This window comes from Chrysochloris asiatica, unplaced genomic scaffold, assembly GCF_000296735.1.
Source record: "Chrysochloris asiatica unplaced genomic scaffold, ChrAsi1.0 scaffold00161, whole genome shotgun sequence".
In the NCBI taxonomy this organism is placed as follows: domain Eukaryota; kingdom Metazoa; phylum Chordata; class Mammalia; order Afrosoricida; family Chrysochloridae; genus Chrysochloris; species Chrysochloris asiatica.
Genome location: NW_006408679.1, coordinates 3492762 through 3510635, shown reverse-complemented (window position 1 = coordinate 3510635; position 17874 = coordinate 3492762). Strand labels below are relative to the sequence as shown.

At 45.5% G+C, this 17874-nt stretch overlaps 1 protein-coding gene across 1 annotated transcript in view; it reads right to left on the bottom strand.

Moving 5' to 3' along the window:
* Positions 1–16491, bottom strand: part of TMEM63A (transmembrane protein 63A) — a 43620-nt gene extending 27129 nt beyond the window's left edge. The window contains 8 exon segments of the mRNA XM_006871134.1: positions 891–961; positions 2134–2242; positions 3273–3324; positions 4746–4888; positions 9406–9443; positions 10792–10855; positions 12786–12868; positions 16300–16491. Of these exon segments, the coding sequence (XP_006871196.1) occupies positions 891–961; positions 2134–2242; positions 3273–3324; positions 4746–4888; positions 9406–9443; positions 10792–10855; positions 12786–12868; positions 16300–16488 (749 nt within the window). The 5' untranslated portion in view covers positions 16489–16491.
* Between the last annotated feature and the right edge of the window lie 1383 nt (positions 16492–17874).

Sequence of the window (17874 nt, the reverse complement as noted above, 5' to 3'; positions counted from 1 at the left end):
AAAAATCAGTCAATGAAAGCCCTATGAAGCACAATTGATCATTATCCAATTATCAGTAAACACGAAGATGGTGCAGAGCCAGGCAACATTTCTTTCTGTCATACATAAGGGTTGCCATGAGCCAGAGTTGATTTGATAGCAGCTAGCAACAAGTCCATACTATAGTTGGTGACAGCTGAGTGAATAATGAGCTGAATGAAAACAAACTCAAACCCCAGGCCCTTAGTCTGATCTTTAAGCTCTCCACCACGGGGTCCCCAGGAGCCTCCCCAGACTGCTCCCTCCCTGATTCTGATGGTCCTTGTGAAGCCACCGGGGGCCTTTCCCTGTGCTTTGGGTACTGCACATACCATTTCTCACAGAAAAGCCCTTCCTCAGCCTTCATCTGGAGGAGTGCTTGGTACAGACACTCAGCTGAGGCGTTTCCAGGGAAGACTGGACTCAGCTACATGGTGAGCCCTGTCTGGGAGGACAGGTGTTTATGTCTCCTGACAGGACAGAGTACTCACTCAGCAAATGCTTGCTGAGTGGACAGGTAGAAGGACTGAAGGACTGTATGTCCCTAAGGCCTTCCACCTCTTAGATCCTGTTTACTTATTGTTCACTTGTTGTGGGGCAGCGCAAAGCTCACGCTGAAAGCTCCGGCACAAATTATTTTCTTTACCCGAGAGGCTCTCACAGCACTTATCCGCACCTATACTCTGGTATGTACACTCTACTGTGAGTACATGGGGCAGCGTGGCTGCATGTGAAGGCTGGCTCACCACAGCCTTTCAATATCCATCTGACAGGGGCAGGCCTTTCTCAAATCCCACCCAGTCCTGTGCTGTTTCTGCCTGGAGGGGGTTCAGCTCCTCTCCCTGTCCCTGCCTCCCCCATGGGCTGCTCACCGGAAGTGGCTCTCCAACATCTCCTTGTTGGCAGCTCTGGGCAGCCCTGTGATGAACAGGGTCCGTCTCACCTGCCAGAGAAAAACAGCAGGAAAAAGTCACCAGGGCAGCCAGTTTGTGGTGGTTCCAGGCTTCCCCCCTGCTCTAGCCTCCAGGAAGAAAACAGTGAGACATTAGAAGATTCACAGAGACTTGCGCTTTCCCATCTTTCTGTGTCCTTGGGCAACCATAAAGGGAGCTATTTACATAGTATCTTCCTCCATGGCGCTACAAAGAATACATTTCCACAGCAACTTGGAGCCTCCTTTCTAAGACAGGATACCAGAAAGATTCAGAGACGGGAAGTAACTCAAGCCGGGACACAAAGCAGATCAGAGGGGAACCAAAGCCTGAAACTCACATAGCACATACCTCCACCACTCACCAAGCAGTGGGCTGCAAAGGGAGAGGGGGCTGCTTTCAACCCAGACTTCCAAGAAGTTACTTAGAATCATTAACTATGAGCCCAGCTCCCACAAATCAAAGAACTACTTGGCAAAATACCTAAATCGTAAAGCAATCCAGTAGGAAATTTAAAGAGAGAGAGAGAGAATGCCAAGTTTGGGCACAAATAGGTAGTAAGCAAGATTCTGCACACAGCCTTCTTCACTTAGTTACTTTTTTTGAATTCCTATGTTTCTGATTCATCAGCACTGGGCTCATCAACTTGATTGTTTTTAACCATTTCTATATATACACCAGTGACTGATTACATTCTTCAGGTGCAACCATTTTTGCAGTCCTTTTCCACACTATTCCATCAACATTAACATAAACTCAATGCATTCTAAACAAAAACTTCTCTCACCCCACCCTCCCACCTCTAGTCACCACTAGTAAATTTTGGTATCCACATATTTGCTTATTTCATATAAGTGAGACCATACTTGTATAAGTACTTTTGTGACTGGACCAAATGTGCTCAGGAGTCCTGGTGTGGTGCTGTAGGATAAGCACTGGACTGCAAAGTCTGTTTAAACCGCCAAGACCGGTGGTTCAAACTCACCAGCCACTCCTTGAAAACCCTATTACAGAGTCCCTATGACTCGATGGCACTTAGCAACAACAACAATTTTGCTCAACACTATGCTTTCAAGTGTCCCTCTTCACTAAGGTGCTGTAGAATCCACCTCAAATGCCATTGTCTCCAGCTCCCACCCGGGAACCCTCCTCCCAGCCTTGGGCTGTAAACCAAATCACTCACCAGGCTCTCGGCTTTGTACTTGATGGACTGGATGTGGTGCCGCATGAAGCCTACGGTGAGGATGAGGTAGATGACAGCAAAGATGGTGTGCAGCCAGAGGAGGTTATTGCTGAGGGGAAGACACTGGCTGGAATTAGGGGAGGGCCCTGGTGGAGGGTGGGATGGTGTGGGGACTGGGGCTTGGTTATCCTTGATACTGAGCTGAGGACCCATGGCTTCATCACAACAGACACTGTTCATCTGAGGCCCTGGGACCACAGACTCTCAGCCCACAGTGAAGACTTCCAAGAAGCCATCCTGATGAATGAATGAACTGGTCTACAGGGCCTCTGTGTTTTGTTAAAACCAGTTACCATCTGGTGGTGGTGTGCTGTGGAGTCGGTTCCGACTCATAGAGACCCTGTATAGGGTTTCTGAGACTGTAAATCTTTACTGGAGCAGAAAGCCTTATCTTTCTCCTGAGGAATGGCTGGTAGTTTTGAACTGCTGACCTTAAGGTTAGCAGCCCGACTCATAACCACTATGCTACCAGAGCACCATCTAGTCAGTTTGAACTCTTGGGGGCCCCATGTGTTGCAGAGTAGAACTGCACTCCATAGGGTCTTCAAGGCTGTGACCTTATAGAAGCAGATCACCAGGCTTTTCTTCATAGGCACCTCTGGTTGAATTCAAACTGCCAACCTTCCCATTAGTGGTCGATCACCCAAAGCACTGTCTGGTGTTTTGTTTAACTCCCTGCAAATAAGGGTGATCTGTTGTATGATCTTGCCCATGACCCAGTAACATACTAACTATAAAAAGTGCTCTCAAACATTTCAGGCTGCTCTGGACTAAGTTTAAGGAATCGTGGTGGTGCTGTGGGTTAGGCACTGGGCTGTTAACCACAATGTCGGTAGTTCAAAACTACCAGTCACTCTGAGGTAGAAAGACGAGGGTGTCTGCTCAAGTCAAGATTCACAGGCTCTGAAACCCACTGTAGGGTTGTTGTGAGTCAGGACAGACTTGATGATAGCAGCTTTGATTTTTTATTTTGAACTACCTATGGCCTACCCTGGGCTCCAAATCTGCTTTCTCCTTGGATCTTTACCCATTAACACCCTCACTACCCACCCTTACCCCTGGCCTGTCCCTCTACTCACTCCGTCTGTAGGTTTGCTATTGTCGTCCTCCCAAAATTGTAAGGGTCTTTATCTGCAGAGAAACACAGATACTTAGTTCAGACCTACATTGGGGAAGGTGGGTCTGTGGATCCTGAGAAGGAGGACCACAAGATGATCAGACCCATCAGAAGACAATGATATTCAGAAGGCAGGAAGGGGTAGGAATGAAGGATGAATGGACACAAAAAACACAAGGAAGAAATGGAAAGTGTATGATGACATTATGGGGATTACAATCAATGTCAGGAAACAAAATGTGTATGAATTACTGAATGGAAACTGATTTGCTCTGTAAACTTTCACTCAAATCACAATAAAAACTTTTGGAAGAAAAAAAGCCAATGGCATCCAATTACTCTAGAGCTACACTAACCAAAGCCTCTGCTTTACTTCAAGATTGTTGTTGTTGTTAAGTACCATCGAGTCAGTTCTGACTCACAGTGAGCCTATAGAGGGTTTCTGAAGAGCAGCTGGTGAGTTTGAACTGCTGGCATTGTGATTCACAGTCCAGTGCTAATCCTCTAGGGCCACACCAGGACTCAAAGTGACTGCCTGACAATGTCTTCTGAATTCACCTGCCACGGAGGTAAAGTTAAAACTTGGATTTCTTTTGCTTTGAGATTCTCATGGAAATCCTTAAGAAAACTAGGCACAGCATAAATTTTTACCAAAACCAAGGTAGGGAATCATGAATAAGTGGATTCATTATCGTGCTTTGGTTCTAGATTTCGTAAGTTACTTAGAGATAGAATTTTACACTCTGAATTTGACTTTTAAGTACCTATATTGGTTTTCAGGTCCACTAATTATGACATCCTAATCCTGTGGGCTAATGTGTCAGACTGCAAAGTCATTTGAACTGCAAGGTCAGTGGTTCAGGCTTACCAGCTGCTCCTTGGAAACCCGCTACAGGGTCGCTATGGGTTGGAACTGACACAACCTCACTTAACAACAACAATAACAACAACTTGCATGAATCCCTGTAGGATGAATACTGGACTGCTAATCATAAGTTCAGCAGTTCAAACTCATTAGCCATTCCATGGGAGAAAGATGAAGCTGTCTGCTCCCATAAAGATTTAGTCTGAAAAACCCTATCTAGAGTCACTAAAAATCAATGCTGTATGTTTGGAATTTACTAGAAGGCAGAAAAGTATAAAGCACTCTCTGAAAGCCCCAAATTCTATAGATTTGTTTTTTTCCCTCGTACTTAGTTATAACCAGAGTTTATCTTAGAGTCTCAACCCTTGGCTCCAGCCCCTGGCCCCAAGTTTGGGGTGGCTTCGTCTCCATATCTTGAATCAGATAGAAAAGTTCAGAAATGCACTCAAGGATCGCACATCTGAAATTGAACATGGATTAGGAACTGTAGTTACCATAAAGAACCCTCCATCCCTGGGGCCACTGCTCTGCTTGGGACCTAACCCGGACAAGGATGGGAAGAGTCCTTACCCAGCAGGTCTCCTGAAAGGTTGACGGGCAGGATGACGCCCAGGGACAGGAAGGTGACCACCACCATCAGGCAGATGATGTGCCTCTGGAAGGACAGGTAGTGGATGGCGTCTTCTCCACACCACTCTAGGATCTGCTCATTACTGCCGAACACACACAGAAACTTCATGAGGAGCATACCAGCCAGGGTCCTTGGGGCCCACTACCTCTGAGGCAGGGCTCATTATTATCCCTGTTTTTCTTTTCACATAAAAGGAGACGGAGGTACAGACCAAAATGTGTAAATTTGAGGATCAGAGACCTTGTAACAACATAGCTATGATGTAAACTCCAGAGGCCCCACTATGATAGTCCCTCTATCATACTTTTGAACGATGTCACTAGAAACATTTGGACCCATATTACATGTGTGGCAATGGTAGAGAAAGGTGTAGAAAGAATAAAGACTGCACCAACAATTCTCTTGCAAAAGCACAAATCTTGCAGAGCTCAGGTGGGGCAGGAAATAAAACTTAGCAAAACACTTATTTCTTAGTGAATAATAGGAATTGCAAGACTCCCTCAAGCCTCTGGAGGCTGACAGATACAGAAGCCCACACAGCACAAGCCCTCTCCCTAGCACACGGGGCAGGCTGTTAACCTCAATAAAGGACTTCAGAGCCAGACCTGAGTCTTGAACCAGAGTCTTGGACATGGTGCCCAGGCAAAGAAATGAGCATCCAACCAGAGAAATGAAGAGCCAGGAAACAACATCCAAAACTGAAAGGTTGTGCCAACAATTCTAGGAACCTACTAAGACTGCCCCTGCATGTTCCAGTCTTTAGCCCCATAAAATCCCCAAAGGCTGTGAGTTCGGGGGAAAATCTGCTGTCTGTGGTGTGTCTCTCTGCAGGCTTTCTTTCTTGAATAAACCTTCGCTGTTCCATTTCATGACCTTCTAGTCTTTTGCAGCCTACGGGATAACACTGTGTGAATGCAATTATTCCGCAGCCCTTCCCTGCTTCACTGACAAGATGGCTACAGGGAATCACATTCAGAAAGGAGTTGGGAGTACTCCCAGGCTCATGGCCCCACCCCATCCTCCAGTCTTCCTTTGAGGAGAGCTGGGAGAGAGAGATGAGTCCAGCCAACCACACCAGCCTCCTCCCTGAGACCTTGCCACACAAGACAGCTGGGAAAATGGCCTGCTCTGTCCTTTTCCACCCTGAGTGCTACATTTGTCAGCTCGGGTTGATTGGGAATCCGGAAAAATTTCAAGTTTAGAAAGCCAGGTTCCAATGTTTCAGACTGCCGTTTTCCTGACAAACAACAAGGCCCATAGGGTGCTGCTCCCAGGAGGACAGGAAAACATTGCCCTGGGGACAGCTCAAGTTAGGGAGGCACGGGCTGCTGTATAAAAAGGCCGGTCTGAAAGGTGGTGAGCATGCTCTGCCATCAAAACTGAATGCTAGCTCAGCGCCTCTCAGCTGCGTGACTGAGGGCAGGTCACAGGACTCAACTGAGCTCAGGTAGAAACCATGGAAACTACTGCCCACATTTGGGGCGATGGCTTCAGTGGTAGAATTCTCGTCTTCCACGCAGGAGACCTGCATTCAGTTCCCAGCTAGTGTACCGCATGCACAGCGCCACTTGTCACTCAGTGGACGACTGTGTCTATTGCTGTGATGCTGAACAGCTTTCAGCAGAGCTTCCAAACTAAGACTAGGAAGAAAGGACTGGAATGTAATTCTGAAAATCATTCACTGAAAACCCTGCAGATCACAATGGTTCACCATGAGGATGGTGCAGAATGGCACAGCATTTCACACCATGGTGCATGGGGTCATCATGAGCCAGGGGCCAACTCTATGACAGTTGACAACAACAAAGACTACTTCACTTAAATGATTTGTTAGAGGCACAAACAAGACAATGAGAATAAAGAACCTAAAATTGTGTCTGGCACCTAGCAGATACTCAAAACATGTGGTTGTCAATATCACTGATATTTAGTACTTACCTTAAAAACAAAACTTTGCAATTAACTACATTATTTTCACTTCTGAATAAACTACTAAAATAAACTACAGACTCTACTCTAATATGCATGTGGTAAATAAAGATTAAGATCAACAATTTACATTTTCCTCTAGTCTTCCTTGAGAAGTACTTCTGAATTCCCTGTCTTGCTAGAGAAAGACAATGAAGGAAACTGAAAAGCCTCTCAGAATGCTTGCTGCAATGTTGACATGTTGACAGTAAGGAGCTGTTAAAATTTAATTGCAGCTTTAAAAAAAAGTCAAAGGGCTTTTTGCTGTATTCAGCAATGGCTAGAAGAGAAAAGAAAAAACACTGGTAGTTGAAAAGGAAAACATAAAATATTCAGCTGCATACACTCTACAACCCCACTCACAGAACAATGAAAGCCGTGAATATGCAAGAGTGGAGGAATGGAGATTGGAATTGTTAGGAGCCTTTGCCAACTAATATGAAAAGGATAAATCATTTTCTGTGTCAAAGTTTAATTCTATCAGTTGAAACCAGAGGACTCCCTGGGACTACTGCCCTGAGAAACTCTTTAAATCTTGAACCAAAACTATGCCCTGAGGTCACCTTTTAGTGAAACTACAGAGTGGCACACAAAATTAAAGGATATTACCTGTAAGGTGCTTGCCTAAAAAAAACCACCAGCATGAGGCCAAAAGGTCAACATTGATTCCAGAGCAAAGATGAGACAGACAATAAGGGGGCAGAGAAACTAGAGCACTAGAAATGAACAACAAGGACACAGTTAAAGCGAATGCTGACACATTGTGGAAAATGCAACTGACGTCACTGAACAGTGTGTGTGGGAACTGTCAAATGGGAACCTAACTTGCCATGTAAACTTTAACTAAAAACACAATAAATGTTACTTTCAAAAAGTTTAATCAGGTTAAGTCCTATGATAGGCAGAGCAGAAGTGGGGTGAGGGTGCATGGGTAGAGTTCCAAACAGCAGTGGAGGTACCATCATGCTGAGGAGAGCTTTCTGAGGTAGGCTAATGGGTAACTTAAATCTTTTATAGTTACTGATCTTTTGTGATGAACTTTTACACTGAGCATAATGACTTCCAACATCAGGAAGAAATGTACCCTATTGATATGAATTTGGTGTGTGTGTGTTTTGGTTTTTTGTGTGTGTACAGGGGAGGGTGGCTGCCATAGAGTCAGTCCCTGACTCATGGTGACCGCATGTACAACAGAACCAAATGCTACTGGGTCCTACGCTAGCCCCACGATCAGTTGTGCATTAGACTATTGTGATCCACAGGGTTTTCACTGACAGATTTTCAGAAGCAGATCATCTGGCTTTGTCTAGTCCGTCTAAGCATCATGTTGCTTTTGATAGGTGCTGTTGAGTCGAGAAGGAAACACTGCCTTCCTCACAATGGTTGTCATGTTTACCAAGCATGATGTCCTTCTCCAGGGAATGTTCCCTCCAAAGTATGTGAGATATAGTCTTGTCATCCTCAATTCCAGGGAGAATACTAGCTGAACTTCTTCCAAGACAGATTTATTCACTATTCTATGCGAATACCATAATTCAAAATCATCAGTTTTCAGTCTTCCTTATTCATTGTCCAGCTTTCACATGTATATGAGGCAAATGAAGATACCATGGCTTGGGTCAAGTGCATCTCAGTCCTTAGAGTGATATCTTTGTTTTTTAATACTTTAAAGAGGTCTTCTGCAGTAGATTTGACCAATGCACTATGTTATTTAACTTCTTGACTGCTGCTTCTATGGACATTGATTATGGATCCAAGTAAAATGAAATCTTTCACAACTTCTCTGTTTTTTCTGTTCATCATGTGTTGCTTATCGTTCCAGTTGTGAGAATTTTTGTTTTCATTATGTTGAGGTGTAGCGTAGTGGTTACGAATCGGGCTGCGAACCTTAGGGTCAGCGGTTCGAAACTACCAGCTGCTCCGCGGGAGAAAGATGAGGCTTTCTACTCCCGTAAAGATTTACACCCTCGGAAACCCTGTACAGGGTCGCTATGGGTCGGACCCGACTCGATGGCACTTAACAACAACAACAACAACATGTTGAGGTGTAATCCGTATTAAAGGTTGTATTTTTAAAATCTTCATCAGTAAATACTTCAAGTCCTCTTTGCTTTCAACAAGCAAAGTTTTGTTATCTGCATATTGCACCTTATTAACCAGACTTCCTCCAATCCTAATGCTGCATCCTTCTTCTGGGATTCTTTGTTCACCATACTGATTAAATAAGCTTGGTGTAAGGATACAACCCTGATACACACCTCTCCTGATTTTAAACTACTCAGTGTCCCCTTGTTTGTTCAACACCATAGTAACATGCAAACGTCCACTGATAGGACATTGGTGCTGTGTATCAGACGCATGAGACTCAAACCAGGTTCTCCTGTTTGCATGGGAGGCAAGGATTCTACCACAAAACCACCAGTGCTTTGCTGGTGGGGTGACAAATCACCTCCCACGGCTGCCTGGTCGTTCTTTACTCTTGGAACCCACATAATGCTTAACATGAACTGAAGAGTATGTAAGAGGCCCTCATCTCAGGATCAAATATCTTGACTCTTTCCTCCTGAGAGGCAAACACTCAAAACATACCAGCTGAACAAATGCCCCACAGCCATTCCATACTGTACTCACGTCAGGTGGAAGATGGCAGTCAGCCAGGGGCAGCATCCCTGGAAACAGAGAACTCAGATTAGCTTCCAACAGCAGTGCATTTGAGAGGCAGATATAATCATCATCATCTTTAGTCTTAAACAACCTTTAACCCCCTGTTGTAACTAACACCTGCCAGCTGCCTCCTTGCCCCAAACATGACAGAGTCCACACTATGGTCCATTGCAATATGCACCACATGCATAGAATTCTTGAGAAAAAACAGTCAAGAAAAAAACAGACAATTTGTGGAATTACACAAGCTCCAGAGTCAAACCATGAAACTTGGATCAAGAGCTAATGAAAGTTCAGGGAAGCTCTTGAGGAACCGGTGTGGACTTCTGTTCCATCATTTCAAAATGACTGATTAAGATGAGAGACAAAGGAAAAACAAACCCACTAAGTTTGGAGTAGGATTTAGAGAGGGAAGGAGCGTTTGTAGACTTTACTGTCCATCCTATCTCTTAGTGATTCTGGTGTGGCACTGTAGGATAAGCACTGGACTGATAGCTGCAAGGTCAGGAGTTCACACCTACCAGCTGCTCCTTGGAAACCCTATACAGGGTCACTATGAGTTGGAACTGACTCAATGACACTAAACAACACCCCTTCTCTTAAACTTAATATTCCTTCAAGCTAGGCTGTGGTAACAGCCTTTAGCTGGGAAAGATAAATATGTATTCACCATTCATTCAGCAATTACTAAGCACCAACTGTGCATTGGGTGCTGGGGGACAGGCTGTCTGAGATATGGATTCTGCCCCCACTTGGCTTATAATCTCCAGGGAAACAAGGATAACAGAAATGAGTCCTGGGGAGGCAGGTCAGGGTAGATTACCCCATCAATATGGTTCCCATGGCTTCACTTGATATACTGACTAATCTGTACTGAATCATTGTCATCTGGTGAAATTGTTCATTCCAGGTGAACTTCAGGTGAAATTGTTCACTACAGGCTAGTTGTTGTTGTTACTAAGTGCCATCGAGTCAGTTCTGATTCATAGAGACTCTGTACAGGGTTTCCGAGGAGTGGCTGGTGAGTTTGAACCGCAGACCTTGTGGTTTGCAGTCCAGTGCTGATCTACAGTACCACACCAGAAGTCCACATAGGTAAGTACAACTAAGCCTGTGTAAACCATGCTTACTGGTTAATCGTCCCTGGAAAGTACAGAAGATTCTGCAGCCAGCTCTGCCTGTGAGTTACTTAAGTCTCATCACATTGGGTCACCCAGCTGCCCTCTTCCCAATGGTATTTTCCAAGATCTGGTGACGATGGTAATGCAGAGAAAAGCATCACAGCCCTACCCTCAAATGATCCCTGCTGGTTCCCGTCCCACCCACAATCACAGCTGTCCCTTAAATACCAACCAGTTCATTTTCAAAGTCATGTTGCCCTGAGGAGGAAGATGACAGCCTTTGGAATCTGGATGTACTAGAGGGGAAAAATGGCAGGTCATTATTTTTTAAGTCTAAAACTTTATGTCCAGTGTATTGTTTTCTCTCAGACTTTAGGACCAAAGTCTGAGAGACTTTGTCTGTGGCACAATACAACTCACTCTGAAAAAAATGTAACTGAGGGCAATGAAACATTCAAAATAGAACTCTAACCCTTGGGATGAATACCTCAGAGCAGGGCATTAGTAGACCATCTCTCCATGATGAATCCTTAAACCTCAGCACGGTGACTGATCTACCTAAAGTGACTTCAAAGTGTTGTCTCCTTGCCATATATTTCCTAATATAAGAGATATCAGATGGGCAAGAAAACAGGACCAGTGCCTCAAGTTGAGGGGGTGGGGTTGCTGTGTCAGCAGGCCAGAGGAATGGAACTACCAAGAGTCATGGGGCCAGTGGGCCTAGAAGGCAGGGCTGATGTCCAGGGCTGAGGGGCCTCCACCCAGAATCTAACTAACGCCAGAATCCCGAGGGTGGGGCTACTGTCCAGTGGTTCTGAAGAACAAAGGATTCTTTTACAAGCCCTCAGAACTAATGAAATCTGTTCCCACCATTAATAATGTTGCCTGTGATCCTTTTTTTCCCTTCCATTTGGAACGGGAATGTCTACCTTGTGTTTATTCCACCATTGTACTTTGGAAGCAGATAACTTATATTTACATCTTCACTGATGGAGAGGAATTTTGCTTCAGGATGGGCCACATCCAGAATCTCACCCATACTTGATTTAGAGATTTTACAAAAATGAGATTTTAGATTTAGAGTTGACACTGAAAGGGTTTTCAGGAACCCATGTATCTTAGTGGATTAGGAGCTCAGCTGCTAACTGAAAGATCAATAGTTCTAATCGACTCTGCAGGAGAAAGATGAGGTTTTCTGCTCCTGTAAAGACTTACAGCCTCAGGAACCCTATAATCATTTTCAATCCACCTCACCCTATCTTCACCTTCAAAGCGAATTCATTTCAAAGAATCAAAAACCCCGTGGCTGGGGAGCTAACTCTGACTCACAGCAACCCCGTGTCAGAGGGAAACTGTGTTCCATAAGGTTTTCAATGACTGACTTTTTGGAAGTAGATCAACTAGCTTTATTCCTAGATACCTCTGGGTGGACTTGAATCTTCAACCTTTTGGTTAGCAGCTAAGCCTGTTAACTGTTTGCACCACCCACAGGCTCCAATTTAAAAGAAGATTCAATATAAAATATGCAAGGTGAGAAAGAAAACAGGCCATCCTCCTTAACTGACGAGGAAAATCTTAACTCTTCCATAGCCTCAGGCAGACAAGGACTACAGCCATGGCCAGGCCAGAAGGTCCACAAGAGAGCTGAGCTGTGACCCTCAGACTGGGGGGACAGGGCTGCCAGTGGTGGGAATACTGTGGTGATGAAAAGACTGCCCCACAGAGAGGGAATAGGCTGAGACCTCCACCACCAGCCACCATTTATTAATTCTAGGTATGGACAACTTCAATGTTGCCAGGGCCTCTGTTTTATCATGGTCCCAAAGCAGACCTCATGGCCTGTGGGGAAGATCCGAGAGAACAGAGTTTCTGGGCCAGGCCTGACAGACGTACCCAACTAACACAGTCTAATGCTAGCACTATGTGTGGGCCCAGACTGATGGGCTTCACAACCCCAACCCCCACCCCCAACTCTGATATCTCGCTGCAACCAGACATGTGGAGTGAGCAGAGAGAGAGGAGACAGACACCTGCTTTACCCTCTAATCCACAGTGAGCAGAGCGACCTTACCGTCACCTTCCTCTCTACCTCTCCTGTCTCCAACTGCCAGGAAGGAAGAAAGCAAGGTCAGGCTGTAAAGCCAAAACCCCAGGGCTGACCATCTCCCCTCTCCTCATGCCTATAACACCTCACATTCGTATTCTATATGATGTGTCTTTTTTTACCTCTCTGTTTCTGATGATACCAAAGCAATGCGGCCATAATCCCAGCATCGTCTTCTTATGAAGGAAAACATTAGTATTAAAATCTAAAAGTATAAAAGAAAACAAAAAACAGATTGGATGGCTTCTAATTAGAGAGGACAGCTATTTTAGAAGCAAGGTCAGTTTGCCTAGATACTAGGGGAGTAGATGGGCCTTAGAGAGCATCCAGGTCATTTTACTAGGGTTAGTCAAAAAGTATTGCTACTGGGAGTTCCAGTTCGTACATGCACAGATTTAATCCAAACAAAATATGTTTAAACCTGTCTCTGCAATCAGTGGAGCACTGCAGACAAGTCTTCTCGGACATACACTTGTCTTAGTCTCGTTAGGGTGCCTTCCAAAAAAAAAATTTTTTTTTTTCAATCTAAACAGTGGCTTATAAAGGGATCTGACAGTTAAAATTCAAGGCTGAGAGGTCAGCTCAGGGCTTATGATGACTGCTTTTGGGTGATTCCAAATATACAAACTTGATAGAATTTCTCAAAGGACACAGGGTGATTATGGGGGCATATTATAAAGATATTTCAAGAAAACTGCAAAATGCATTGGTGGGAAAAAGTCCAGGCAGGGAAACTGTGCAGAGGCATTTTTTCTCATTACCACAATCCCCTGCTCATTCTTTGAGGGTAGCAACAAAGGCTGTCCTACAAGAATTTCATTGGGAAATCTTACCCCCATCCATCCTCCAGCCCTGATCTTGCCCTGTCAGACATCTTTGTTTCCTCCATACTCCAAGATCACTGATACAGAAAACAATTTGAATCATTTGAGCATGCCAAAGCTATCATTCTGATGTAAATAAATCAAAGCACGCAGAATTCTTCCACGGAAGAGTTCTAGAAACACCACCTTCAGAAGTGTATAGAGTTCAATGGAGGCTATACAGAGAAACAAAAACCTCATATTTTGGTATTTTTCTTTAATAAAGGTTTCTGTGATTTTTGTAGCAATACTCATTGACTTACCCTCACATATATGAAGTAATTCTGGTTCAAAGAGGGCACTGAGTTTCCCAAGATCACACAGGAAAATGGCCCAGGTGCTTTGCTCAGCCCTAGACCCTTTCACTTATGCCTAAGTCCTGAAGGGCTGTCGATGCTGTCCAGACCTTCTCTGGAGGGAGACTCCTAGTTAAACACATCAGCTCTGGAACATTTACATCAATAACCACGACCTTCCTCAGCTCTAAGCTGCCTTAAGGTGCTTGGTCTCACAGCTGCATGGGGGGCAGCTCCCTTCTTTACTTCATAAAGAATTTCATTTTTCATTACAGAACTGTGGTCACAGAACTCCCCCTCCAAGCAAGAAATGGTCAGCTTTCTCATCTCAGTTTGGCTCTCAGTTTGGGCATGTGGGTAGTAGAGTTCATGAGACTTGGCCTCCAGAAAGCTGGGTGACCTTAACTGGCCATGTGTCCATCACAGCAAGAAGGGCTGGATTAACAATCTCCAAATGTCCCTTGCAGATTCTAGACTGCTTCCTCACTGCCTAAACGTCTACCTTTGCAGGTGTCCAGGCCTGTTTCTGCCTCAGTCTTATCTCTAGACGGGTTTTCATCCCTCAAGATTCAGGGAGGTAGAGAGATTCATTTTAATTAACAAAATATTATATCCTTGCTTATTCTGGTCAGAAACTGGAACTACAATGTGGGTTGTACTTCTTGAAGCACATGTCCCCACAAAGATGCCCAGTTCTTATTTGCTCAAGGTGTGGCAGGCAGTCGGTAGCATATTTTCAAGGGCAGTGAGTCATATTGTAGGGTAAACACGAAGGCTAGTGCTTACTCTCCTGCCCCTGGCTGTTGCTTTCTCAGCATTTGTAGTATTCATGTTTCTAGAGTCCTCTGGCTCATATGTGCTCCCTGTCACAACTCCCTGCAACAAAAATCCATTCTCTACCACACATGCCACTGGAGATGGGCTCTCTTCTCAACCAACCCCAGTCCAGCCTTCCCACCATAGCCTGCCTGGAGACCCCAATCCTTTCACACCCTGAGTACTCTGGATCACAGTTCGAAGGCCACCCTGCTCTATCAATCCAACCAACTGTGACTCTCAAATCGAACAGTGCACCCCTGTCTCCTCCTGACTCTCAGCCAGCACTGGTAAATATGAGGGTGTTCTCAACCACCTGTATTCCACAGGATTTTCTTGTCTGTAATCTTCTGGTCACCAGGTCTTTCTTCCATGGCACTTCTGGATAGATTTGAACTGCCAACTTTTTGGTTACTTTACTACATAGAGAGCCCTTTTTCACAGACACAATGTGGACTGCAGGCATGTTCCCACATCAGAATTTACAGGACCAACAATGTAGTAATACTTCAATGCAACAATTCAGATTTCAATCCTGGAGATGGAAAATTTGAAGAGAAAGAGAGCTTTTCCCTCTCCTTAGAAATATGTTTGTTGTCACAAACTTGTGTTTCAAATCTTCCATCCTGCCTCCCAAAACCTCTCTCCCTCAGGGGCTGAGACCCTTATGCTGCTCCAGCTTGTCCTTCCCCATGGCTCCTGATCCAAGCCTAGCCTGCTGCCCAAAGTAGTTTAAGGATGTCTACCCCTAAGCCCCCAAACTTACCCCATTTACTCAGGTGCTCTCCGCTACATGTTAGAAAAGGGCATCACGAGGGAGTGACCATCCCGGGGGCATTTGTGAAAAGAAAATGCATCTTGTTGTTGTTGTTATGTGCCGTGGAGTCGGTTCCGACTCATAGCAACCCTGTACAGGGTTTCCAAGGCTGTAAATCTTTACAGAAGCAGAAAGCCTCATCTTTCTCCTGAGGAACAGCTGGTAGTTTCGAACTGCTGACCTTGAGGTTTGCAGCCCGATTTGTCACCACTACGCTACCAGAGCTCCTCAGCTGCCATAAATCGCAACTAGTCAACATTCAGGTAGTATAAGGAAGAAAAATTACATAGTTCAAACTGGGGGTGGAGGGTGTCTTTGTGAGCCAGGAGTTCTACTTTAAAGACAGTCCACCTGCTGAAGCTCAGCTCTGGTAAGATGCCCCTTTTCAGTTTTCTACTTTCCTCCACTTCTGAAACTCTCTAAAACCTCCAGGAATCCCAGTTAGGGGAGGGGTAACATTAATGCATGGGGGACTGCAACTGCTCAATTTCTAATCTGCATTTTCCATTCACACTTCTTAACTACAGGACTGACCCTCCCGCGGACCTTGAAGATATGACAGTCTGCTGATCACTTCCTAATAATGATAATGCCCTACAGAATAATTATATGTGCTCTTTGTCTACATCATCTCAACTAATCTTCTTCTAAACCCTCTGAAGTCAGAATTGTTACCCCCATTTTACAGACTGGAAAACTGAGGCTCAAAGGTCACACAGGTAAGTAGCAGAGTTGGGAGTTAAATCCAAGGTGTGTGTCCCCTCACCTGGGTTTCTCAGAAGGCTCTGGGAATAAAAGTTAATCAAATTACTGACAGAGGGCTGTAAGCCATGAGGGGACTTACCAGGAAGCAGATGACATCTATGAGCAGGACAGTGGGGATGCCGCCAAAGGTGACCCCCTGGAGCACTGTGCTGTTTTGGGCTGACCTGTAGCAGTAGGAGTCATTGGGTTGGACCCCAATGCCCAGCTGCTCATGGATGGACACCTCCTTGGACTGCCACAGCTCCAGGAATGGGAAGTCAGTCATCATACCTGTCCTCCCTGGAGAACAGGATGGAGCCATTGTCAGTGCTGGACCTCACCCACAGCTTCCCGAAGGTCGGGGTACCTCCCCAAAACTGGTGGGGTGCAGGAAGCTAGCAGGACAGAACCAGGGAGAGCCAGACACTGGAGCCCTTTTGTGCCTCGTAGCGTCCAGAGTGAATAGCCACATTGTGTAAACAGTCCAGAGGGTCAGGTGGTAAGGGCAGATGGGCTCCTCAGGGACACAGTCACAGACTCCCTGGGGGTCTGGAGGGGAGCTGCCTCTACTGTCTGCTTGGAGCCGCTCAAGTTCCTCTAGTCTCCAGAATTACTTTTGGACAGAGGATTCCAGTGGGAGGCTCTGGGAGAAGCAGAGTACAGGCTGGGGATACAGAGGCAAGGAAGAAGAGGGAGGTGGGAAACATCCAAGTTTGCATCACTGAGCCTCAATGAACCACAGACACAATCTGTTCAGAGAGTGTCAGAGCTGGGCCCATTGGATACGCCTAAAGTCTGAGGCTGAGAAGCTTAATAACTTGCCCTAAGATTAAGGAGCTAGCTGGAGCAATAATAGGCCTCAAACTCAACTTCCCTTTTACTGTGCCACACTCCCTCTCATGCTGAATCACTGAGGGATGAAAGGCAGGAGAAGAGGCAACCAGACGGGGAGACAGGCAGACAGGGAAACCACAGGGAGTGGTTTCAGGGCCCCCTCACCACTGTGCATCCCTGAAGCACTCCTGGTTCGCCTTCTGCCCTCTGTCAACACTCCTAGAGACCTTGGCCTTGCATTTCCAAAACAAACACCTGCTCCTGGCTGGGTCACTCACCTTTCTTTTCTGAGGCTTCTGGCAGCCCTGGTGAAGCTAATAGAAATTGCCAATGTTTGTCTCCTAACACTGCAGGCCTGAGAGGTGGTGCCCAAGTCTGGCCTGCTTGTCACACTGTGGCTGAGGGCCTGGGGACAAGCTCAGCACCCACACCCTGTCCTCAAACTTCCACGTCATCGAATGTGCTTAGATTTCAAGTCCCAGGCACAAGGACTCCCAGTGGGGAGACTTCTGATAGACCTGGTCTTTCTACTTGTTCTGGGGATATAATCTTTGAGGGAAGAAGAAAAGGTACAGAGAAATCAACAGATGTTAGCACTATGGGGGTCACGGTAGGTGGTGGTGATCATGCTGGTGAGGATAAGGAATTGATTTCCAAGTTTGGCTCCTGGGAGTACTGTACTAGTGATGTTGTTGTTGTTAAGTGCCATCGAGTCAATTCTAACCCATAGTGATCCTGTATAGGGTTTCCAAGGAGCAGCTAGTGAGCTTGAACTGTCAACCTTGCAGTTCAAATGGCTTTGCAGTCTGATGCATTAATCCACAGCGCCACACCAGGACTC